The 23,015-nt window shown below is 46.6% G+C and overlaps 1 protein-coding gene across 1 annotated transcript; it reads left to right on the top strand.

Moving 5' to 3' along the window:
• The first annotated feature begins 222 nt into the window (after positions 1-222).
• MEDAG (mesenteric estrogen dependent adipogenesis) lies at positions 223-17,244 on the top strand. The gene is made up of 5 exons (XM_065902087.1): positions 223-671; positions 10,895-11,004; positions 12,631-12,743; positions 13,182-13,467; positions 15,753-17,244. The coding sequence occupies exons 1-5, from the start codon at positions 394-396 to the stop codon at positions 15,875-15,877; spliced, it is 912 nt and encodes a 303-aa protein (XP_065758159.1). The 5' UTR covers positions 223-393; the 3' UTR covers positions 15,878-17,244.
• The last annotated feature ends 5,771 nt before the right edge of the window (positions 17,245-23,015 follow it).

The raw sequence follows: 23,015 nt of genomic DNA, 5'->3' as shown, positions 1-23,015 counted from the left end.
CTGGCACTGTCCCCGCGCCAGTGTCCTCTGGCAGTGTGTGTCCCACCCCCCACGGTGTCCAGGCAGGGGCGGGCCCAGCCCCAGGCGTGGAGCGGCGGACCCCAGGGAGATGAGTAAACCCTTGGCCGCGAGCGGGCGCGGCCGGGCGGGAGCGTGCCAAGTCCTGAGATGCTGGAACGCGCCCGCCCGGAGCGTCTGGGGTCGTGCCCGAGGGCCGGGAGGGGCGCGGCGCGGGATAAAAGGGCCGCGCGGCGCCGGGGCCGTTTTCTCCGCGCGGTGGCCGCAGCTCTGCGCTCCTCGCCGGCGGGGACCTGAGCGGCGTCCAGGGGTCCCGGGCGGACCGAGTCGGGGCGCCGGCGCCTCCCCGCGGGCCATCAACAGCGAAGCCCGGCCATGGCGGGGCTGGAGAGCGCGCCCGCGGCCAGGCCGAGCCTGACGTCCATCTCGTCGGGGGAGCTGCGCAGCCTGTGGACGTGCGACTGCGAGATGGCCCTGCTGCCCCTGGGCCAGCTGCTGCGGCTGCAGCCCGGCGCGTTCCAGCTGCGCGGCGACCAGCTCGTGGTGCCCGCGCCCGCCGAGCCCGCCGCCGCGCGCGGGGGCTTCACTGTCTTCGGAGACGGGTTCGTGCGCCTCGACGGGCAGCTCTACAGCCTGAGCAGCTACATGAAGAGGTGGGTGGGCTCGCCGCGCACCCCGGCCCGCCGCCTGGTTCCCGCCGAGGCCTCCACGCTGCCCACCCCCATCCCCATCCCCATGCCTCACTTCCAGAGATCCAGCCTGGACCCCCCACCTCCCATCACACTTCTAGATTTTTCTCATTGCTAACATCACCCAGAGGTGCGGAGCTCCCCCTGCCCTGGCTTTTTCTGCCCTTTGCACCGACATTTCACAGCTGTCCAAGCCGCCCGTGAGGGTGGTGGGGGGTGGGCAGGGAGGGGAGCGCGGAACTGGCTGATGATTCTTATTTTCTGGCTCCTTAACCGGGTCAAATGAGTTCAAACTGGGGGCACACCCTTGCTAAGCGGAGACTCACACCCTGGCTTTAGCCTGGGGTGGGGGGGAGGGGCAGGGAGCGGTTCTTCTCTTCTGCGCTATCAGCTAGAGGAGACCCGATGAGAGCAAGCAGAAGTTTACAGTTGCCCATCTCTGCCTTTTCAAAAAAAAATTAATAAATCGTGTCTGAGAAAGAACCAAAGCCCGTGAAGTCCAGCCCTGGGGCCATGTGGGCTGTCGAGTGGGCAGTTGGTTGTCGACTGGGCAGTTCCGTTCTGGGAGGATGAGTGTAGTGAGTTTGGCTTCCGGGAGCAGAGCTGGGCCCAAAACAACTTGATGGAGGGTCACAGAATGTTTAAGTGCGGTGGAAAAGTGCCTGAAGCCCTTCCTAGGGGACTTGAAGGCAGCAGGATTGAAGCCCATCTGAGGCGGGCTTTGGGAGGGCAAAGGAGGAGGGAGCTTCGCCCTGGGTTCTGCTGGGGTCTCTTGCTTCCAGAGGTCACCCGGTGCCTCCAGAGGTCACCTGCGGGGTGGGGAGCTTGCGTTTGTGCTGTGCAGCTGGGTATCAGGAAGCGGGACAGGTTGATTCTGAGATGAGTGAGCAGACAGCTATTAAGCTAGAAAGCCTTTGCTCCAGGAAGAGACAACAGCCCTGGGCACCCTATGAGTGGAATAAAGTCAAGAGGGGCAAGCAAACCAAAGGAGATATTTAAAATGCCTTCTTCAAAGCTGCTGGGGAACACCTTGCTTTTCTACTCAAAAGATAGTGAGGGCTTTCACTGAGCGCCTGATACAGGGTTCCCCAGCAAAAATCTCTCTCTTTCTGAGTGAATTGAAAATTCCAAGCCATAAGCAGGGGATGGTGGTAGGGACTGAGCTAGAAATCAGATTTGCAGAGATTTTTAAAAGAAGTAAGCATTGTATTTGAGAACAGAGTATGAAAAATAAAAATGTCCAGAGTTAATTGAAGCTGCAGGTTAGGTCTTATGCAGTGCTGGCTCCCTTGATCTCAGCCAACAGCGCTGCAAAACTTGAACTGGTTTTGAAATCTGGTTGTTAAACTCTTGCTTTGAACACCTCCTCCATAAGGGAAAATTAAACAGCAGTGGTTCCCCCGGCAGTTTGGAGTCCAAAATAAACAATAACGAGGTGACAGAGACCAAGGTGCAAAGAAGAATCAGCAAATACAAGGTTCTTATGGGCTAAGCAATAGCGTGAGGGCTTTTGTACCTGGGAATGTCAAGGTGCACCTGAGAATAATTCGAGAGGTGGAACAACCTGCCTTCCTCTTGGGGGACAGACTGTGGCAGGTGGGTGTGCAGTCCTCTTTCAGGACTGGGAGGGAACCTGGTCTGAACAGAGGGAGCCTTCTAGAAAGAAGGGGAAGACAGTTGTGGATGGCAGTGAGAGGTTTTCCCCTCACGGATCAGGAGTGAGAGGCACAGTCAAAATTCAGGTATCTGAAGTTGCTGCTTCTCAAACTGGCACAGATTTACCCAGTTGTCTTTGGTTTGAAGATAGATGCAGCTTCCTGTCTCAAAATAGTTGCTCTTGAGCTATCCTTCACGTCTTCCTTTCTTCCTTCCTTCCTTCGGTGATTTCTAGCCAACTTAACTGATGAGGAATTTGCATGATTTACTCTTTCCCAGTAAGTTCTGGCACACTTCTAAAGATCCCAGATTCAAGCTCAGAATTCCCGCCCATGTTACAAATGAAATTTGCTCAGGGTACCAGGTGTAAATTACCATTAACTATCACACACACATACACACACCTTTCCCTTTTTTCTTGTAATGCAGCCTGTTAGTGGGATGTAATGGCCAACATTTCACAGAGGAGCTCTAATCCCTGTTTTCAGCAGTCCTCTAGCATGTAAGAGGCTGCTTGGAAAAAAAGCAAATACATTTTTCTTTAATGTTTACCTGAGTCTCAGCATTGGTACAAAGTATTTCACAGCTATTGTCTCACAGAAGCTGGCAAAGTTGGTGCCATTGTTTGTTTCCCATTTTTACAGATGAGAAAATTAGGACTCAGAGAGATTAAGCAATTTCCCCGGGTGAGATGCCGGTGAACTGTAGGGTCAGGGCCTCTCTGCAGAGCTGTCTAACTACAGCCCAGGCTGTCAGCTAGCTGCTTCCAACCTGGAATAATTCTGGCTTCCTCTAGGACACAGCGGCCCGCTCATAGATTTCCTGAACCTCAAATAAATGACTGGGATTACATCAGCCAGTACACATATAATCCGCCTAAGAGAGAAAGTAAGTCCAGTGGTTTGAAGGAAGTCACTGGAAGTAGCACTGTGACCTGCTTCTGCTCAGATCTGAGCATCGCTTAGCTGGGTGATGGTCTCAGCCCCCTTGAGGTGAGCCTCCTGGGGCAGGAAGTGCAGGGGAGGTGGGGAGGAGACGCATGGGGGTAAAGACTCAGGGGAGGATGCGTCAGGGTTGGATCACACTTAGATTGTCACTGGGAGAGCGTCAGCTCCATCCGCGGTGGGTGGGAAGTGCCTGGGCCCTGTCTGCGGCCTGGTCCCGCTTCTCAGAAGCGTCTCCGCATGGAGCCTGGCCACCCTTACTGTTGTGCTCAGTGGACTTCTGACACGACCAATCCTCTGCTCTGGCCCTAGGTCTGAGCCTTGGATTTAATGACCTGCCCAGGATAGCAGCCCCTTAAACAGAATGCATAGTGGTATTGATGAAGTAATAACCTCTTATGTGCTGAACTATGATTTTTATGGAATTCCATTCAGGGTAAGTGTGGACACCTGATGCAAAGAGCTGACTCACTGGAAAAGACCCTGATGCTGGGAAAGATTGAAGGCAGGAGGAGAAGGGGATGATAGAGGACGAGATGGTTGGATGGCATCACTGACTCAGTGAATGTGAGTTTGAACAAGCTCTAGGAGACAGTGAAGGACAGGGAAGCCTGGCGTGCTGCAGCCCATGGTGTCACAAAGAGTCAGACACAACTGAACGGCTGAACAACAGCAAAGTATGGACAATCATGAGCTCTGAGACCAGGCCGCCTTGGTTTGTACCCTAGTCCCACTGCTTACTAGCTGAGTGACTGGGGAAAGTTACTTCATCTCTGTGACTCAGTCTCCTCAGCTGTAAACTGGGAATAATAATGCCAACAACTTTATAAGTTGTTCAGAATTAAAATCTGTTAAGTCCTCAAGATAGTCAGTGGCACATCTTCATCACAGGACCAATGTCAGCTTATGTTCTCATCAAGCAGCCCCAACGCCAAATGCTTCACATGCTATTTAACCTTTCAGCCTCCTCATGGGGCCCCTCTTGTCAGCCAGATTTTATAGGTGAGAATATGCACCTCACCAAGGCTAAAATACTTGCTGAAGTCACAGAGGCAGAAATCAAACCCAGATGCGGTGATTCAAAAGCCGTGAGCCACAGAACTTCACTGGTGGTCCAGTAACTAAGACTCTGAGCTCCCAATGCAGGGGGCCTGGGTTCAATCCCTGGTCAGGGAACTAGATCCCATGTGCCTCAACTAAGAATATGCATGCTGCAATACTTCTTAAGACCAGGTGCAATTAAAAAAAAAACCCACAAGCCATTGATGCTTTCTTCCTCGGGAGCTTGGCTTTGTCCTTCCAGCCACACTCCAGTCCTTGCAAACACACACCTGCAGGCCTGAATGCAGCTACCCACAGTCCCCAAGGTTTAGCTAAGCCATGATTCCCTGCGCCCACCTGGGCCCCCATCTCCTCCTTCTGCCCACCCATTGGCTGTCTGTTTGGCCTGACAGAACAACCCTTCTGCTACACCTGACTCAGCTCAGTAAATGATTCTAACTCCAGGCCTCTTGGCTTTGCTTCTTCCTATTTGCATTGCCAGGACATAGCCCTGTGGACACAAGGAAGCCGAGCACTGTGCATTCCTCTGGTCTTTGTGTGTTTGAATGATTAACTAGTTTGTAAGCCTCTGAGTAACAGGGATTGTGTCCTAGGCCAGCGCTTCTCAAACTTTTAATAAGCTTACAAGTCTCCCGAGGAGCTTGTTAAAACACAGATTTCAGATCAGATACAGCTGAAGAGGGACCCAGAATTTTGCAGTTTTACAAGCTCCCCTGTGATGTCAGTGCTGTAAGTCCAATAATCAGACTATAAGCAATGAGGTCTTAGTTGTGAATCCTTTCATATTGAAATGGTATGTTTTCTTAGCCCTCTTCTAAGGGCTTCTGTATGCTGCTAGAAAGCAAGACTATTTTCTTTGTTAGGTCCCCAGTGCCAAGCACATAGTAGGTGCTTTGTTGTTCAGTAACCAAGTTGTGTCCGACTCCGGTGGACTGCAGTACATCAGGCTTCACTGTCCCTCACCGTCTCCTGGAGTTTGCTCAAACTCATATTCATTGAATTGGTGATGCCATCCAACCATCTCATCCTCTGTTGCCCTCTTTTCCTTCTGCTGTCAATCTTCCCCAGCATCAGGATCTTTTCCAGTGAGTTAGCTCTTTGCATCAGGTGGCCAAAGTATTGGAGCTTCAGCCTCAGGATCAGTCCTTCCAAAGAGTGTTCAGGGTTGATTTCCTTTAAGACTGACTGATTTAATTTCCTTGCTATCCAAGGGACTCTGAAGAGTCTTCTCCAACACCACAGTTCGGAAGCATCAATTCTTCGGCCTTCTTTACTGTCCAGTTCTCACATCTGTACATGACTACTGGAAAGACCATAGCCTTGACTATAGGGACCTTTGTTGTCAAAGTGATGTCTTTGCTTTTTAACACACTGTCTAGGTTTGTCCTATTAATTTGCTTAGTCAATGTTTATTGCAGAAATGAATGACTGAACATGCATATCAATGATTAGAGCCACAGACATTAGAATGATGAATCTGAAATTTTTGTTTATTTCACAAGAGTCGGGCAGAAGAAGAAGGTGAGATGATGAACCAAAGGAACTGTTTTGAGTGTGTAGGGGAGGTTTTGCATAAAACTAACAAGTTGATACTGGAAAGAATGTCCTTGTATGCTTTTGCTTAGTAAATTCTTAGCAAAGAATTGTGGAAGCTATTAGCAATTTCTGGGCCTTTTACACAAGGACTATCCAATATATTCCTCTTTTTCTCTATTCCTCCCTACATATTTTAGAAATGAACACACTCACAGATGTGAGCCATGTGTTTCAATTTCTATTTGTCTTTGAGTATTAAATTGTCAGCTGTTGTTTAGTTGCTAAGTTGTGTCTGACTCTTTGTGACCCCATGGACTGTAGCCCACCAGGCTCCTCTGTCCATGGAATTCACCAGGCAAGAACAGTGGAGTGGTTTGCCGTTTTCTTTTCCAGCGGATCTTCCCAACCCAGGGATTGAACCCAAGTCTCCTACATTAACAGGCGGATTCTTTACTGCTGAGCCATGAGGGAAGCCAGTTTAAATTGTCAGGGGCCAGGAAAATTTGGAGTGACTTTTGAATCATTCCAAGATGATGTAAAATCTGAAGGAAACTGGAGAAGAATAGATATCTTTGGGGTGGGGAATCTTTCAGCTACTCCTAATTTGCTAGAAGCAAAAATTCAATGTTCTTTCTTGGTTCTTTCAGATACTGCCTTCATTAAATTGTTCCCTTTAACATTCCAAACTAAAAAGATGAGGAAAGAAATTGGATTGAGGGAGGAGAAATTCTTACTCATTTATTTTTCAGATACTTATATAGTCCTCTTTTGCTGGTAACTCGAATGAACACAGCCCTGGCTGTGTGTCAGAAGCTTACAGAATTTCACCCACGGGCCAGCAGAGTTGGCCAGAATTGAAGACACTAATAATGTTTGTTGAGCATCTACTATGAGCCCACATCTGTATGTCTATGTTATGGGCACATTACATCATCAAATGGAAGGTGATTCTGTTATATCCCTTTTATTGATGAGGGGACCGGATCAGATGGGTTAAGTAACTCACTCAAGGTCAAGATGAACTGTGGCTCTGGGACTGAGTTCACACAGCCAGTCAATCAGGATGCAAATTAAATCTTCTTATTTTGAATCACTGTGCTTTCCACTGGGGCTTCCCTCATAGCTCAGTTGGTAAAGAATTTGCCTGCAATGCAGGAAACCTGGGTTCAACCCCTGGGTTGGGAGGATCCCCTTGAAGAAGGAAATGGCAACCCACTCGAGTATTCTTGCCTAGAGAACCCATGGACAGAGGAGCCTGGCAGGCTGCAGTCCACAGGATCGCAAGAGTTGGACACGACTTAGTGACTAAACCACCACCACCACCATGCTTTCGCATCAAGTGTTCTGCCTTTCAATCCCTTGATAAAAGTTCCGACCTAGGAGCATTCTGGGGCCAGAATAAAAGCACTGAAGAAATCAGAGTTTAAAGCAACTCTCAAAAAAAAAAAAAAAAATAAAGCAGCTCTCTTCAACTGTTTGCTTCTCTTCCCTAGGGATAACTTCAGCAAATATAATAAATATCCAGGACACAGGAGCAATATCTGCATTAGCAGTTCAGAAATATGCATAATGAAAGATGAGATAGCTAGTCTCATCAGACTAAGGTAGTCTAGTCAGGCTCATCTTAAAACTGGCAGTTGAATGTCAGGTACTTGAAGACCTGTGAGGTTTAACAATTAGGTCCTCAGTCTTTTTTGTGTCTTAGTGACTTGCATATCCAAATTTTGTACCAGCGGGCCCCTGAAGGGCAGTGTCTGTGCATCTGTCTGAATTCAAAAGGGATGTTCCCATTTATTTATTCCACTGTGATTCTGAAGTGTTTAACAATTGGACCATATCTGGGAGGTTGGGAATGGATGAACATAAGGAGATATTTCTTCTTTGCGACCTGGTTTCAATAGAGCGTTAAGCAGGGATCTTGCCACAATCTTGTCTGTAAATTCTGTTATCAGAGCTCTCGCGTGAGCAGCATTTTCTCACATCTGTGGTTCAGTGATAACTGGCACTGCTCTGTGATGCTGTTGACAGCCCGGGTAAGATCCTAAAAGTGCCTCTAAATCATCAAAGGAAGATTAAATGATGTCGAGCATCATCTTATTATTCAGGATATCTTATTAAATTCAGGCTCCAGAAGGAGTGACTCATGTTTAGGTTATGCATTTAACTCAACATGTGACTCTCCAGAAGACCCCCCTCCCCTCCCTCCTCCAAGTCCCTCGTCTTTGATCAGGGCTAGTAGCATTCAGAAAAAGCCTCTTCTGTGGAATTCTGGGGGAAAACAATTATTTTCCCAGCCAGTGATTGTTTCCAAGTTGAGATTTTTATCTTTTCCCTGCCAACGATACCTCCAATGAGACATCAATCGATTTTGTAGGCAGAGGCAAGTCATTTGGGTAGTCCAAACTGCAGGCTTTCTGAATGTATTACACACATGCACGCACGCCCTAGAGAGTGACTGTAAGACCGTGGCTATTGAGAGCAGAGGAATCACCTTGAGGGAAATATTAAGTGGTTAAGTGACCATGAATTCACTCCACGATAATCAAGGTGGGGAGAGTGTGAAAATTGCTTTGGATGGATCACAGTGGTACTCCCGGCCCAGCATCATGCATGTGTCTCTCTGACATTTACACCAATCAGACTTGGTCTTTGCTTCTTCTGCTATAAGCTCTTCCTCCTCTTTCTCCCTCTGCCCTGTCTCACACCCCCTGAAATCACAGACCTCACCGGCTGGCCTCTCCTCACCTGCTTCCCTGGTCACTCCCACTTGCCTGTGTTCAGTCCTTGACAGCCGAATGGATGGATGGCAGAGGGGGTGGGGAGCACAGGGGGACCCGTGTACTGCTGCCCTGCAACCCCACCCCCACTTCCTGGGCCCTGAGCGCCTCAGCTGCATAAGGCACAGGTCAGCACCCAGGCTTAGTGGATGAGTGAATGGGAGTGAAGGAGCCCAGCAAAGGGTCATTCCCTTCCTCCTTCCTTCTCCTTTGCTTCCTTTCTCCAGGATCTTTTGGCAGTTGGTCAGCTGGGGCAAAGAACAGTGACACTGCCCTTCAGGGGCCCGCTCAGCCCATGCTCACTCCACCCTGTTCTGCCGGGGAAGGGTTGGGGTGGGGGAGGCGCGGAGGAAGAGCCATGCAGATCCCAGTCTGCATCTGTGTTATCTCACCCAGTCCATTCCGTGGCTCCCCCCTTCTCCACCCCAACCCTCCTCTCCCCAACTCCTGCCCCCTCGCACCCACACCCCTGAACAGGGACACCGGCCCCCCCTCTCGTTGCCTGGATGCACCAGCCTGTGTCCCCCTCACCCATCGCGGGAGCAGCCCTGTAACCACTCCCCCGCTCCGTGCCCAGCATTGGGAGATGGAGGCTGCATTAAAAGCCTGGTGAAATAGAAGGCAGGAAGCATTTCAGGTGCTCCACTGGGGGTCAGGTTTTAAAAGCTCTCAATATCAGATCTGACAATCTCAGAAAAAAAAGATGATGACACAGATTTCTAAGAGACAGAGCTGGAGGCAGACTAGCGGAAGCTGTGTTTTCCTGATTCAGGGGTAGAGAAATTCTCCCACTGCTCTTGACCCAGCCTTCCATCTAGGTCTCCAGCTCCGGCCCCTCTAAGCGGGTTGATGAAGAAGGAGGCTGCGGATTGTGTGGCCAGAGCCCCCCAGCTGCAGGCGATCTCCAAGGCTGTGATTTTTCAGGTCAGGTTCTGGAAGGACCACAAGCCAGAAATGCAAGAGCGGTCTCTGCCTGAGACTAGAAGCCAACACAGAGTGCTATAACAAAAGCCCCCCATTGACCCCATGCAGACTTCACAGTGATGCCCATCAGTAGGGAGGCCGCTCTGTCTTGAAGAGGGCCTGGGGCAGACGCATCCCCCAACCTGCTGGGTACCTCTCAGCCCACCTGTGTCCAAGCTGCTTCTGAACTTGGGTTTGGTTAGAAAATTAGCCATCTTCTTGAAGGAAGCCAGTTTGCATCTGTCTTGTTTTAAATCAACAATGCAGGTAGAGACACAGAAAGGCAGCTTGGAAAATGTGTAGAGTAGGGAGAGGAAACTGACATGCTGGAAGGCACAGTCAAAAAGTAAAAGGATCTTCCTGGGCTGGAATAATGAACTAAGACCAAGGAGGCTAAGTTGAATAGGGCCCTGGGCAGAAGTCCTACATTAGTTTTTTAAAACTGTACAAGCTCACAATCGGGGGAGATGTGAAGTAGTTCATGTGAATATTGCATCTCTGGAGGGGGCTGGGTTTATCTCAGGATTAGAAAAGGGAAGAGAGGAAGAGAAGGAAAGGAAAATTTCAGATCCATCCGTCAGGATGACTACACTGGAGAAGAACTTGAGAAGTGTACTTATTAAGTATAATTCATTCTCAATCCAGGGATACATAGTGCTCTGGTATTGCTATCTTAGGGGCTTCCCAGGTAGCTAGCGGTAAAGAATCCAGCTGCCAACACAAGAGATGAGGGTTTGATCCTTGGATTGGGAAGATACCCTGGAGAAGGGCATGGCAACCCACTCCAGTATTTTTGCCTGGAAAATCCCATGGAGAGAGGAGCCTGGTGGGCTACAGTCCATGGGGTCACAGAGAGTCGGACACAACTGAGCATGAGCATACATGCGTGCACACACACACACACACACACACACACACACACACACGCACATACACACACACTGCTATCTTACAGCCCAAACAGATGGTAGTGGTCATCATCTGGTAAAGGCTGCCCCTGAGAGCTGAGTGCTGGTGCCAGGCACCCCCAGGCCCAGGCCACCTTTGGGTGGCATGTTGATCTGTCAGTCAACCAGGGGAGGGGGAATTACTTATTTGATACAAGATCTGGCTGCCTCCCGAAGAATACAGTTCAGAGGACTTCCCTTGGAGAGTCTGTGGATATAGCAGGCGTGTGTCCAGTACATGCCGGTCCTGACTTCAGCGGGAGGCTACATAGCATTTGTAATCCTCTCTGCTTTTTTCACAGATATGTGGAACTGACAAACTACTGCGATTATAAAGACTACAGGGAAACTATACTGAGCAAAGCAATGCTCTTCTTTGTTCATGTACAGACGAAAAAGGACTCCTCGAAAGGTAGGTGTATAAAGTTTGGGTTTGGTTCTGCCTTTCTGGGCTGTGAACTGTGGCCTGTTGATGAGGCAGAAATTGGACATGGAGAAAGCAGAGAGGGTGTCAGCTTGTGCTAGGCTGGAAGCTTGATGGGTTAGGCCATCAGCAGAGGCCTGCAGAGCAAACTTGTAAATGACCCTGCGGCAGAAGTCATCTGCCTCTGAGTTTTCTTTCATACTTCCTGTCTTGGCAGGAAGTGATCTCTGAGCCTGCAGGGGTTGCAAAAATGACTAGAGTGATGATGATGATGATGATGATGATATATCATACTGTCTACCCCGTATCAAACACTCCTGTGAGGAATGAGCTAATGTCAATAATTGGGCAACAACCCTGTGGAGCATGTCATCCAAAGGAGAACATTTTTGGACCTGAAAACAGGAACTGTAATAATTATGCTGCGACAAAGGTATAAACTAGAACTAACTCAGGCATAACTAGGATGCCTGGTCATCCTGCCTACGTGATACTTATACCATCCCCATTTTACAGATGAGATAGTGATAGTGAAATTTGCTCAGTCGTGTCCAACTCTGCGACTCCATGGACTATACAGTCTATGGAATTCTCCAGGACAGAATGCTGGAGTGGGTAGCCTTTCCCTTCTCCAGGGGATCTTCCCAACCCAGGGATTGAGCCCAGGTCTTCTGCATTGCAGGTGGATTCTTACAGATGAGAATCCTAGTTTTCTCTCTCTCTCACAGATGAGACAACTGGGATAAAGAAAATAAATGGTATTTGCAAAGCTTGGCCTGGACACCAAGCGGGGAAAGGGAGGGTGGCGTGAATTGGGAGATTGGGATGGACATATATATACTATTGATATTATGTGTAAAATAGATAACTAATGAGTCCCTACTCAGGGAATTCTACTCAGTGCTTTGTGATGGCCTAAATGGGAAGGAAGTCCAAAAAAGAGGGGAGATATATATATATGCATAGTTGACTGACTTTGCTGTACAATAGAAATTAACATAACACTATTAAGCAATTATTCTTCATAAAAATTAATTTTAAAGGGAAAAAATGCTTGTAGATGCTTTCATGTTTCATGCTGTGGCCTTCAAATTTCAAAGATATTTCTTTATTGTTTCTTCCAGGAAATCAAACTGATAGTAACTAAATTAACTCAAATTCCAATATGAAAATATCTCCATTTGCCCATCTTCCTCCTGCTCAAAGTGATATGTAGAGCGTCACGAGGATCAGTTCTGTGATAGCGTTAGAATTTCTTAAACTTACTTCTAAAATGTTCTTTAAAATGAGTCCAAGAGAGTAAGAATGGGCCTACAAATTCCAAAGAGACTTCCTCAAACACTCTCATCCTCATTCAGATTCATAGAGCCGATTCTCTGCTCATTTTGTTCGGAGTCATTCAGATCCCCTGCTCACTTCATAATTCAAAGTCAAGATGCCTTTCTCTGCAGGAGGGCCAGGAACAGATCACAGTGTAACAAGGAATGCTTGTTAGCGCATCTGAGCCCTTGATGTCATTTGGCTTGCTGGTACCAGAAAGCCGACAATTCTCTAAGAAGTAGGTCTAGGTCACAAGTGCACCCTTGTTTTTGACTTGTGCTTCCTCATTTCTAGAAAGGACATATGCATTTCTTGTGAACACAAGGCATCCCAAGATAAGAAGACAAATAGAGCAGGGGATGGACATGGTCATTTCCTCAGTGATTGGAGAAAGCTACCGGCTCCAGGTGAGTTGGCCTGTGTTAGTCCAGGGCTGCCACAGACAGAAGGGGGTCTGGGCATTTCAGGCCAGGATGGAGTCCCTAGAGCTTAACTCTCACTTAACTGAATCCAGACTGACATTTTCTATTGCTGCATTGTCACTACCAATAAAGTGAACTTAGTTTCTAGCAACTTCTGAGAAATGGGGTAAGAATAAATATCAGTTTGACCAAGCAGTTCAAGGTCTTTACCTTGAACTTGATGGAACTTGATGCAAAGGCAAAGACTTGTTTGTTTGTTTTTAAATGAAGGCAACTATTTAAAATTATGTCATAGAAATAAAGGGTGTGATAGTTTGGACTTTTGAACAGCTGTTAATTCTATAATTGTGTGGTAATGTATGTCTATAATATAATGTTATCGTCATATCCATGTAATTAATTAAATGCTTCTTTCTCTTTCAGTTTGATTTTCAAGAGGCAGTAAAGAATTTTTTCCCTCCAGGAAACAAGGTTGTTAACGGAGAAGATTTGAGCTTTGCGTATGAATTCAAAGCCGATGCATTGTTTGATTTCTTCTATTGGTTTGGGCTCAGCAATTCCACTGTAAAAGTGAATGGAAAAGTTCTAAATTTGTCAAGTACAAGCCCAGAAAAGAAGGAGACCATTAAATTATTTCTGGAGAAAATGAGTGAACCTTTAATCCGAAGGAGCAGTTTTTCTGATCGAAAATTCAGTGTAACTTCTAGAGGTATGTTAAAAACTCTCAAGTAGGGGCTTCCCTGGTGGTGCAGTGGTTAAGATTCTGCACTTCCACTGCAGGGAGTGAGGTTCAGTCCCTGATCAGGGGACCAAGATCCCACATGCCACGCGGAGGGGCCAGAAAATTTTAAAATGAAAAAATAAATATGACCTTTAAAAAAAGTTCTCAAGTACCCCCAGAACGATAGTTACAGGGCAGAATAATATCACGGGAGAAAAGAATCAATTAATGGAAAAGGAAACGCCTCTTGATAAAGGGGAAATATAATATCACATTTTTCAGAAAGTAAGACGTGAGAAACATTTACTACCAAAAGGAAATATAGTAAACTAACACAACACTGTAAATCAACTGCACTCCAGTAAAATTTTTAAAAAAGAATAGAGTGACTTTTCCTTTTAGGTTCCTTAAGCTTTTCTCTCAGCGGTTTCACTGTGTGGCACGCTCAGAAAATAATTTTAAAATATGTTATTAACATAGATACATGTTAATGCTCATTGAAGTATTTTTAACACTAATTTAACAAAGAAGAATGATGCTTTCCTGATGTGCATATTCAGGGCAGCAGAATGTTAGGGAAATGTGTTGGTTAGGGGAGGAAGACATGTGGTCAAGATATCCATCTTTAAAAATGTTTGAGGGCTTCCCTGGTGGCTCAGTGGTAAAGAATCTGCCTGCCAATGCAGGAGGCCCAGGCTCCATTCCTGGCCTGGGAAGATCCCACATGCCTCAGAACAACTAAGCCCTTGCGCCACAATTATTGAACCTGTGCTTTGCAACAAGAGAAACCACTACAATGAGAAGCCCTCCCATCATAACTAGAGAGTAGCCCGCACTTGCCACAACTAGAGAAAGGCCCACACAGCAACAAAGACTTAGCACAGCCAGAAAATAAATAAAATCAATAAAATTATAAAAAATATATTTGGAAGGTTCTCCAGGGTTTCTAAGACCACTAAAGAATAACTCTTGAGAATTCTTCACTTAACAAACTGCAGGTCATATCTGGTGCATTCTGGAGTTTCTATGCAGTAGCTCCTCCCCAGGATTTGGTAAGACTTTTCAGGTGGTGTGGCTCAGACAGTGACACCAGTCAAGTCTTGTCTGGATTTGTCTTCTGCTGAGCCTGCCCTCTGTCCCAGGCTAGTCTGTGCTGAAAGGCAACTTCAAAAATGCTTAAAGTGTGTATTAATTGTTTAGTCATGTCTGACTCTTTGCAACCCCAAAGACTATAGCCTGTCAGGCTCTTCTGTCCGTGGAATTCTCCAGGCAAGAATACTGGAGTGGGTTGCCATTCCCTTCTCCAGGATCTCCCGACCCAGGGATTGAACCCAGGTCTCTTGCTTTGCAGGCGGATTGTTTACCATTTGAGCCACCAGGGAAGCTTACTCCCGGTTATTTCTTAGCCTGGAAGCAGCGTCCCTCTGTCTCTGTGTGTCTCTCCCTCCCTCCTGCCTTCCCTCCTCCTCCTCCTCTCCCCCTCCGTGTTGTTTTATGTTGTCTGTCTGGGTGTTCCTTACAAAGATGCCTTTATGTTCTGTTCCATCGCAGCCATGTGTGATGGTGGGAAGAGGGGGAGGTTTATATGCTTATCCTCTTGGGGGAAGATTACCTTGCCTGACTGTGCCCAAACCAGATGTCCGGTCCTTCCTTGGACACCCTCCAGCCTCACCCACTGGCCAGGGCAGCCTGGGCAGGCTTTCTGTTTCACCATCCCTCACTCTCTGTCCTGCAGGCTGCCTGGGCGTCCACTGGTTATCCCGGGGACACCGAGGGGCGTGTGAAGTTGGGCGGTGCTTCCTTGCAAGGTTACTCTGAGCCAGTCCTGGGGCCCCTTTCCACTCCAGAGTAGGGGAGGGAAGATTCCTCAAGGCTCATCTGAGCCATAATTATGCACCTCAGGTGGTCTAGCCACAACACATCAGTGGCCAGGCAGGCATCTCCACTGACTCTGCCCTGGTGATCAGTTAGAGTCTCCTTCTCATAAACTGACCTTTGTCCTTGGCATCTGGTCCCCACCTGTGGGCCTTCTGTCATTAAGTGAGAAACGGTACCTGCATGCCCATTCCACGGAGAGGCAAGTGACCGTTCGCATCATCTTGGTGAACAGCAAGTAGCATGTTTCTGTCTTTTGAGATTTTCTGGGGAAGCCAGGATTCTGTTCACATTGAAATGGTTACGTTGGATGTTGTGTGGGTTTTAGGTACTGTAGGGTTTTGGTTTTGGTTTTCCAGAGATGGTAATAATGCAGGCCCTTTTAACTTCTTTTTCAGGTTCAATAGATGAAGTTTTTAACTGCAATCTGTCACCCAGATCATCTCTGATGGAGCCTCTTGTGGTGGAATTGCCATTTCCATGCGTTCTGGAATCTGAGGAGACACCAAACCCATTTGTCTGATTGGGTTGGATGTGCCACAGTTCCTCCTACACCCCAGGCCTGTGCCAGCATCGAGGGCTAAGGGGACATGAGAGAGGGGGGAGGCAGGTACCTCCAGACCCTCTCCTCTGACAGGGCCCCCTTCCTTGCATTTCCAAGGACGATGCCTTGGCAGCCTAATGCAGCTGACTTCAGGATGGGAGGCTTTGGCCCCACGGCTGGGAGGTTCCTCTCCTTTGAATGCTTTTGCAAAGAGCCAGAGGGAAGCAGCAGGCATCATACCCTGGCATACCCTGGCACCTCATACCCTGGCATCCTGGGGGTTTCCCAGGCAGAGCCATCTTACCCAAGTTTTGCCCCAAGATGCTTCCTATTTCCAGGTTTGGCCCTCTGCTTGGGGACATCCCTGTCTGAACCTAAACCCAGCAAGTATGAGGTTAGCAGTGCCATTGTCTTGCAAACTGGGCTGAGCAAAAAGTCCAGGACCTCTTTCTCCAGAAGTCAAGTCGGTTTTTCATCCTGCTGGTAGGATGAAACCTTAGGACAAACATCGGAGGTGAGGCTGGATGGAGGACTGGCCAGGATGGTATGATTGTAACCCTGCCCCCCGCTGCCTGAAATCTGAACTCCCTTGGCCTCCCTCTTAACAAAGTGGCCTGTGTAGAAAGAGGCCAGGTGATGCGATACCAAATGTGACAGGAGAAGGATAATGTATGCGGCTGTGTCCTCTCTATTAAAGCACATAATGTCAGTTGGGTATTTTATAAGCTTTTAGCAATCCTAACACTAAAAGCAAAATAGAAGAAAGCTATGCATTACCATAATACATTGTAGTCACATCAATACATTTTTCATCTCATAGCTACAGTGGCATTCTTCAAAAAGAAAAAAAAAAATCATCCTATCTACATATAAAAATCTGCATGAATGAATTTCTACATAGGCTTCTAATGAGAAAGATTTATGGGTCCCGAGTATAATTTTCTTATCCTTTTAAAGAATGTTCCTGTATGATACGTTTTGATAGCACCACCCATTGTCCTTTCATTTGTATTTGAAATGGTATGTGCCATATTTGTGCAATTAAATTTTTCCTTAGCATTCAACATAGAATTGATTAAATTTGTGACCAATATGCGTGACCATTCCATCATGCTATGCAGGCGGTATGTTGTCCTTGTACTTGTACTTACTTACAGTAAGAATTGTGGTTTTATAGCTACTTTCTCAGGAAGAGCCTTTTGGGGGACTTCCCCAGTGGTCCAGTGGTTAGGATTATGTGCTTCCAATGCAGGGGGCGCAGGTTTGATCTCTGGTCAGGGAACAAGGATCACACATGCTGCGGGGCACACCCAAAAATAAATAAACAAAAATTTTTTTTAAAAAAAGCCCTTTGGGTGGAGAGGGAGGTGGGAGGGGGGATCGGGATGGGGAACACATGTAAATCCATGGCTGATTCATGTCAGTGTATGACAAAAACCACTACAATATTGTAAAGTAATTAGCCTCCAACTAATAAAAATAAATGAAAAAAAAAGAGCCTTTGTTGAATAACGGAAGTATTTGGAGGAAAAAAGTGATGCTGATGTTTCAGAAAAGGGGAATCTTCCTTAATAACAGAAAATGATAAATGTTTATTATTCAAATGCAAATTATTCTAATCCCAAAGGAAATAGAAACTCTATTCACAAAAATTGACAAAGTCCATTTTTTTTGAAAAGCCATCAGTCATCACTCCAGGAATGGACTAAAGATCTAAAAGTTTTCTTTTATCATTAAAATGTTTTTATCAGTTGACTCGGAACCAAGTGCATCCACTCATTCGATATGCACTTAGCAAAGTTTTGTCCACTGCCTCTAAGGAAATATGTGTGTGTGGTTAGTTGTTCAGTCATGTCTGACTCTTTGAAACCCCATGGACTTAGCCTGCCAGGCTCCTCTGTCCATGGAGTTCTCCGGGCAAGAATACTGGAGGGGGTTGCCATGCCCTCCTCAAGGGGATCCTCCTATCCTAGGAATTGAACCCAGGTCTCCCGCACTCTAGGTGGATTCTCTGCCGTCTGAGCCACTACCGAAGCCGAGGGCTGTTGAGTAATGGTGCCTAAAACATGGCCCTTGCTTTCAAGACGCATGCAGTCTTGTGACAGGTGCTCAGCTAGTATGAACAATAGCATCAATGTTTAGGGACAGATTCAAAAATGAAAGCATCTGAAATGCTTATGATCCAGTTTTGGTGATAAAATTAATGACTGTAAGTATAAAATTTAGTTTTAAAATAAATACGTAGTGATTGGTTTATCCAAGTGACAGATTACAGAAGCTCTCAGTGAGAGAGTCACCTTGGAAGCTATTAATTTGTTCCAAAAGAATGCAAATCCGGACATTATCTACAGAAGGAGGGAGTTTTTCTCTTATTAACTCATAGTTAGAGTTTGAATTTTGGCCAAAGGATAACACTGCCTAACTCGATTGCCTACCTTAATTATCAGCTCAAACGTCTTCTGTTTCAAGTACTCAGTCTATCTTCAAAGAGCAAAGTTATACCTGTATTTAAGAAATTCAAAAGAATGTGCATCAATTTCTGAACGGAGTTTCTAACACATTTCAAAGATGCTTTAAGCAATAGCAGTGTCATTATAATAAATGATTACTTTGAAGAAGAGAACATTCATTTGGAAGGATAAATGCTGTTCCAACAGATTTTAAATGAATGTTCACACTTGATACTAATGGCTTGAATAAACTTGAGAGAACCAACAGTGTAAGACATGAATAATTACTCTTAAGAGACAACAGAGAGAACCCAGGAGAAAGGTGACATATATGTACGATTGACAAGGTTTTGATAGAATGAAAGGTCTGAACTTGCTGTTATGGCTTTATTTGAATAAAATGTGAGTTTGGTGAGTGGCAAGTTAGAAGCAGAGCTTAGAATTTACCCTGTTAAACTGGACTGTCCTAATAGAGACTAGTATGGGATTTTCTTTTCTGGATTTTTCAATGGAAGGATAGCAGTCATTCTTGGATTGCTTAACCACAACCCCTCTTGGTGGCAGGCAGGAACCAGGTGACCTCAGGAAGACCTGGACCTTGTTCTACCCCGGGCCATCCTGGGCCTCTGGCCTCTGGCCTCCTTGCAGATTTAGGAATTGCCAGGCCCCATAGGTGTGGGAGCCAATTTCTTAAACTAAGTTTCTCTCTGTACACACACACACTGTTGGTTCTGTTTCTCTAGAGAGCCCTTAATAACACAGAGTCCATCACAGAAATTGAGGAAATGTTTTACAAGGTAAATCAATCAGCTAAAAGAGAAATGGCAGTATTTTTTTTTTACATGAAGAGACTTGAATAAAAATAAAAGCATTGCATACCACATAGTAACAGAAAGTCTTTTGCTCAAATATAACAAGCAAGTCAGAAAAACCCCACTCATCATATTGGTACCCAAAGCACATGGCATCGCTGAAGAATATCTGTGACCTTTTCTGGGCTTTTGGAAGCAGCCACCAGCCGAGTCTCCCACCAACTCTTTCCCACTCCCTCTCACTCCAGACTCACATCTCATGTTAACCGAAGCAGAGCTTCTCAGGCTGGAATGTGCCCTGGAATCTCCTGAGGGTGAGGGTGCAGATCCTGATCCAGGAGGTCTGGATGGAGCCTGAGCATCTGTGTTTCTAACAAGCTGCCAGGTGATGCCAAGGCTGCTGGTCCCGGGACAAGGCTCTAGATCTATCCATCTCAAATGTTGTGAATCACCTGCGGGTCTTATTAGAAAAGCAGAATCTTACCCTCTCCCCACCCTCTGCCCTGACTTGCTGACTCAGAATCTGTGTCCTCCCCAGATGCCCAGGTGGTGACAGACATGCTCAATTTGGGGACCACTTCCTGGCACATCTCCTTCCTCCAGGCTGGGGCCGCATCCACCCTCCCCGGAGGGTCAAGTTCTCTCTCGCGGCTCCTTGGCCTTGGCCTATGAACTTGGTTACTCTTCTCTCCTTTCAGGTAATAACCCTCTACCTGACCTGTTCCCGCTTCCCCCTCTAGACTCTCTTCTCTTACACGGACAAAATTCAAGTGTTCTTTCCTTGATGTCTCCTCCCTCCACCACCCACGCCTGTCCTTACTTCTTCATCTCATGCTTCTTCTGTACATGTGTGTGGCAGACAGAAATTGATTGTAATCCTTTAAATTGGGAATAACCAATTAACCTTTAACCCATTCGCTGCAACTACCCTCAACTGGTTTTGTGTGTGTGCCAAGTCGCTTCAGTCGTGTCTGACTCTTTGTGACCCCATGGGCTGCAGCCGGAGACAATCCTCCATCCGTGGGATTCTCTAGGGAAGAATACTGGAGTAGGTTGCCATTTCCTTCTCCAGGGGATCTTCCTGACCCAGGGAATGAACCTGCCTCTCTTAAGTCTCCTGCATTGGCAGGTGGGTTCTTTACCACTAGCACCACCTGGGAAGCCCCCATTTGGTTTTGATCAATTCAAAACTCTTTCAAAAGTGTATTGGAAGACTCGATGTCTTAGTTTCTGTGTGATTGACTCACCTTGGCAGGGGATATGGAACCTTGCCTCTCTTACTCCTGGAAAAGAGGATTTACTTAAATTGCCGACCTGACCCTTCATGCTGTTGCCTAATCCACTTCAGTGCAGTCTCCTTGCATTCAGGTGGAGCCCAAGTTTCCCAGAGTGGCTGCTGGGCCTTCTGCTAGGCTCCCCCCCTCATCTTCCGTAGAAAGGTAACACCTAGTTCTCAGGGGTTTTGAAGGACACAGGCCGTTCCCTGCTTCTGGGACCTCAGTCAGCCTTTGGGTGCCACTCCCTCTTCAGCTGGTTGCCTTCCGAGCACCCTTGGAAGCTTGTTCAGTCATTCAATCGTGTCTGACTCTTTGCAACACCATGGACTGCAGCACACCAGGCTTCCCTGTCTTTCACCGTCTCCTGGAGTTTGCTCAGACTCATGTCCATTGAGTCGGTGATGTCATCCAACCATCTCATCCTCTTTTGTCCCCTTCTCCTCCTGCCTTCAATCTTTCCCAGCATCAGCGTCTTTTCCGGTGAGTTGACTCTTCCCATCAGGTGGCCAAAGTATTGGAGCTTCAGCCTCAGCATCAGTTCTTCCAATGAATATTCAGGACTGATTTCCTTTAGGATGGACTGGTTTGATCTTACTCTCCAAGTGAGCTCAGCTCAGGAAATTCCTTTTAGGTTGCTTTCACTGCATCCCACACACCCACTCACCCCAAAGTTACAGTAATAACCCTTAATGCCTCTAACATACATCATAGGGCTCACTTCTGGTGCTCAGTCAGTATCTGCTAAGGGAAAAAATAGAAACATTTCTACTTAATCCTTGAACGGGGTTGCCTCAAGGTTGCCACTTCCTTCTCCAGTGCATGAAAGTGAAAAGTGAAAGTGAAGTCGTTCAGTCATGTCCGACTCTCCAGGCTCCTCCGTCCAAGGGATTTTCCAGGCAAGAATACTGGAGTGAGTTACCATTTCCTTCTCCAGGAGATCTTCCCGACCCAGGGTTTGAACCAGGGTCTCCCGCATTGTTGGCAGACGCTTTACCATCTGAGCCACCAGGGAAGTCTCTAGTTGCCTCAAGGAACCCAAATTCAAAGGCAAGAAGAGCACTGTACTGCTCACAATGAGATGGACCCATGAGAACCATCCATTTTGAAGCAGAAATGAAAGACTACAAAAAGGAATGAAGATCAGAAGAGCAATAAGACAAAAGAGCAATACCATAGGTGTGTATGGCTTTACGATTTATAAAGTTTCTTTAGAATTATTCGTTTTTACAGCCCAGTGAGGTGGATACTCACTTTACAGATAAGGAAGTTGAGACTTGGAGCTGTATCTGCTTTATGCCCAAGGCCCCCAGGTAAAAGCTGACAGATCTTCTGCCTCTCAATTCAGCGTGTACTCACCCCACCCGACCCCTTGCCCATTTCACAGCTTGCCTAGGAGAAGACAAACATAAGATATTAATAAAAATTCACTTTTAAAATTCTATATACCCACTGCTCTATTTTTAAAATGTACCTCTTTTAAATTATACTATGCTAATGAGCTCTATTTCCAGACAGTAATCTGTTATTGGGTGTTACTTGCTTAATTTAGACTCCACTACTAAATCTTAATTTAGATGCATTCCTTCTAATAACATCGACAGAAGTCTGTGTGTCCCACCATTCATTGCAACAAATTTCAGAGTCTAAATGTGTTATATTCATTCCATTACATGGATGAGACTCTACTCTCAGAAAATTCTTGTTTAGCACTTCATTTTTAGGCTAAAAATGAACTTTTTTAGCATTTGCGTGTAAACATGTTTATCTAAGGTCTGTGTTAGAATAACTCCTTGAAAGGATAAGGGATTGTCGTAAATTGCTTTTTAAACATGGAGTTGGCAGTCTCCAATGCATATTTACTGTTTTCTCTTTGAACCAAAGTGGGTAACCCATGCTAAGTAACTTTAGTCACATCCGACTCTGCGACCCCTGGATTGTAGCCTTCCAGGCTCCTCCATCCATGGACTTCTCCATGCAGAATGTTGGAGCGGGTAGTCATTCCCTTCTCCAGGGGGTCTTCCCGACCCAGGGATTTAACCCAAGGCTTTAGCATCTCCTGTAGTGGCAGTCAGGTTCTTTACCACTAGCGCCACCTAGGGAAGCCCTAAATGGGTAATGATAGGGAAAGTGGCTCAGTCGTGTCTGACTCCTTTCAACCCCATGGGCTATACAGTCCATGGAATTCTCCAGGCCAGAATACGGAGTGGGTAGCCTTTCCCTTCTCCAGGGGATCTTCCCAACCCAGGGATAGAACACAGACCTCCTCATCGCTGGCAGATTCTTTACCACCTAAGGAAGTGGGTAATAGCTGTATCCTAACTTGGAGACATTCAATATTACTAAATAGCTAGTATGTACCAGATAACCAGGTAGCTGCCAATAATATAAGGCCCTCTTACATGCTGTGAAAATGCTAACATACCTGGGGGAGAGAGACACAGTCCAATCTGTGGGGACAGAAAATAGTTAAATCAACAAGTACAAAACACCGTTTTTGGTGCCAGGAACGTGGCCTGGTGAGGAGAATGGGGTCTCACACATCCCTGCTCAGTCCTCTCTCCAAGCACACTTTCCACCT

Source organism: Muntiacus reevesi, chromosome 11 (genome assembly GCF_963930625.1).
Source record: "Muntiacus reevesi chromosome 11, mMunRee1.1, whole genome shotgun sequence".
NCBI classification, from domain to species: domain Eukaryota; kingdom Metazoa; phylum Chordata; class Mammalia; order Artiodactyla; family Cervidae; genus Muntiacus; species Muntiacus reevesi.
Note: the sequence above shows the minus strand (reverse complement) of the source record. Positions and strands in the feature narration are given on the sequence as shown.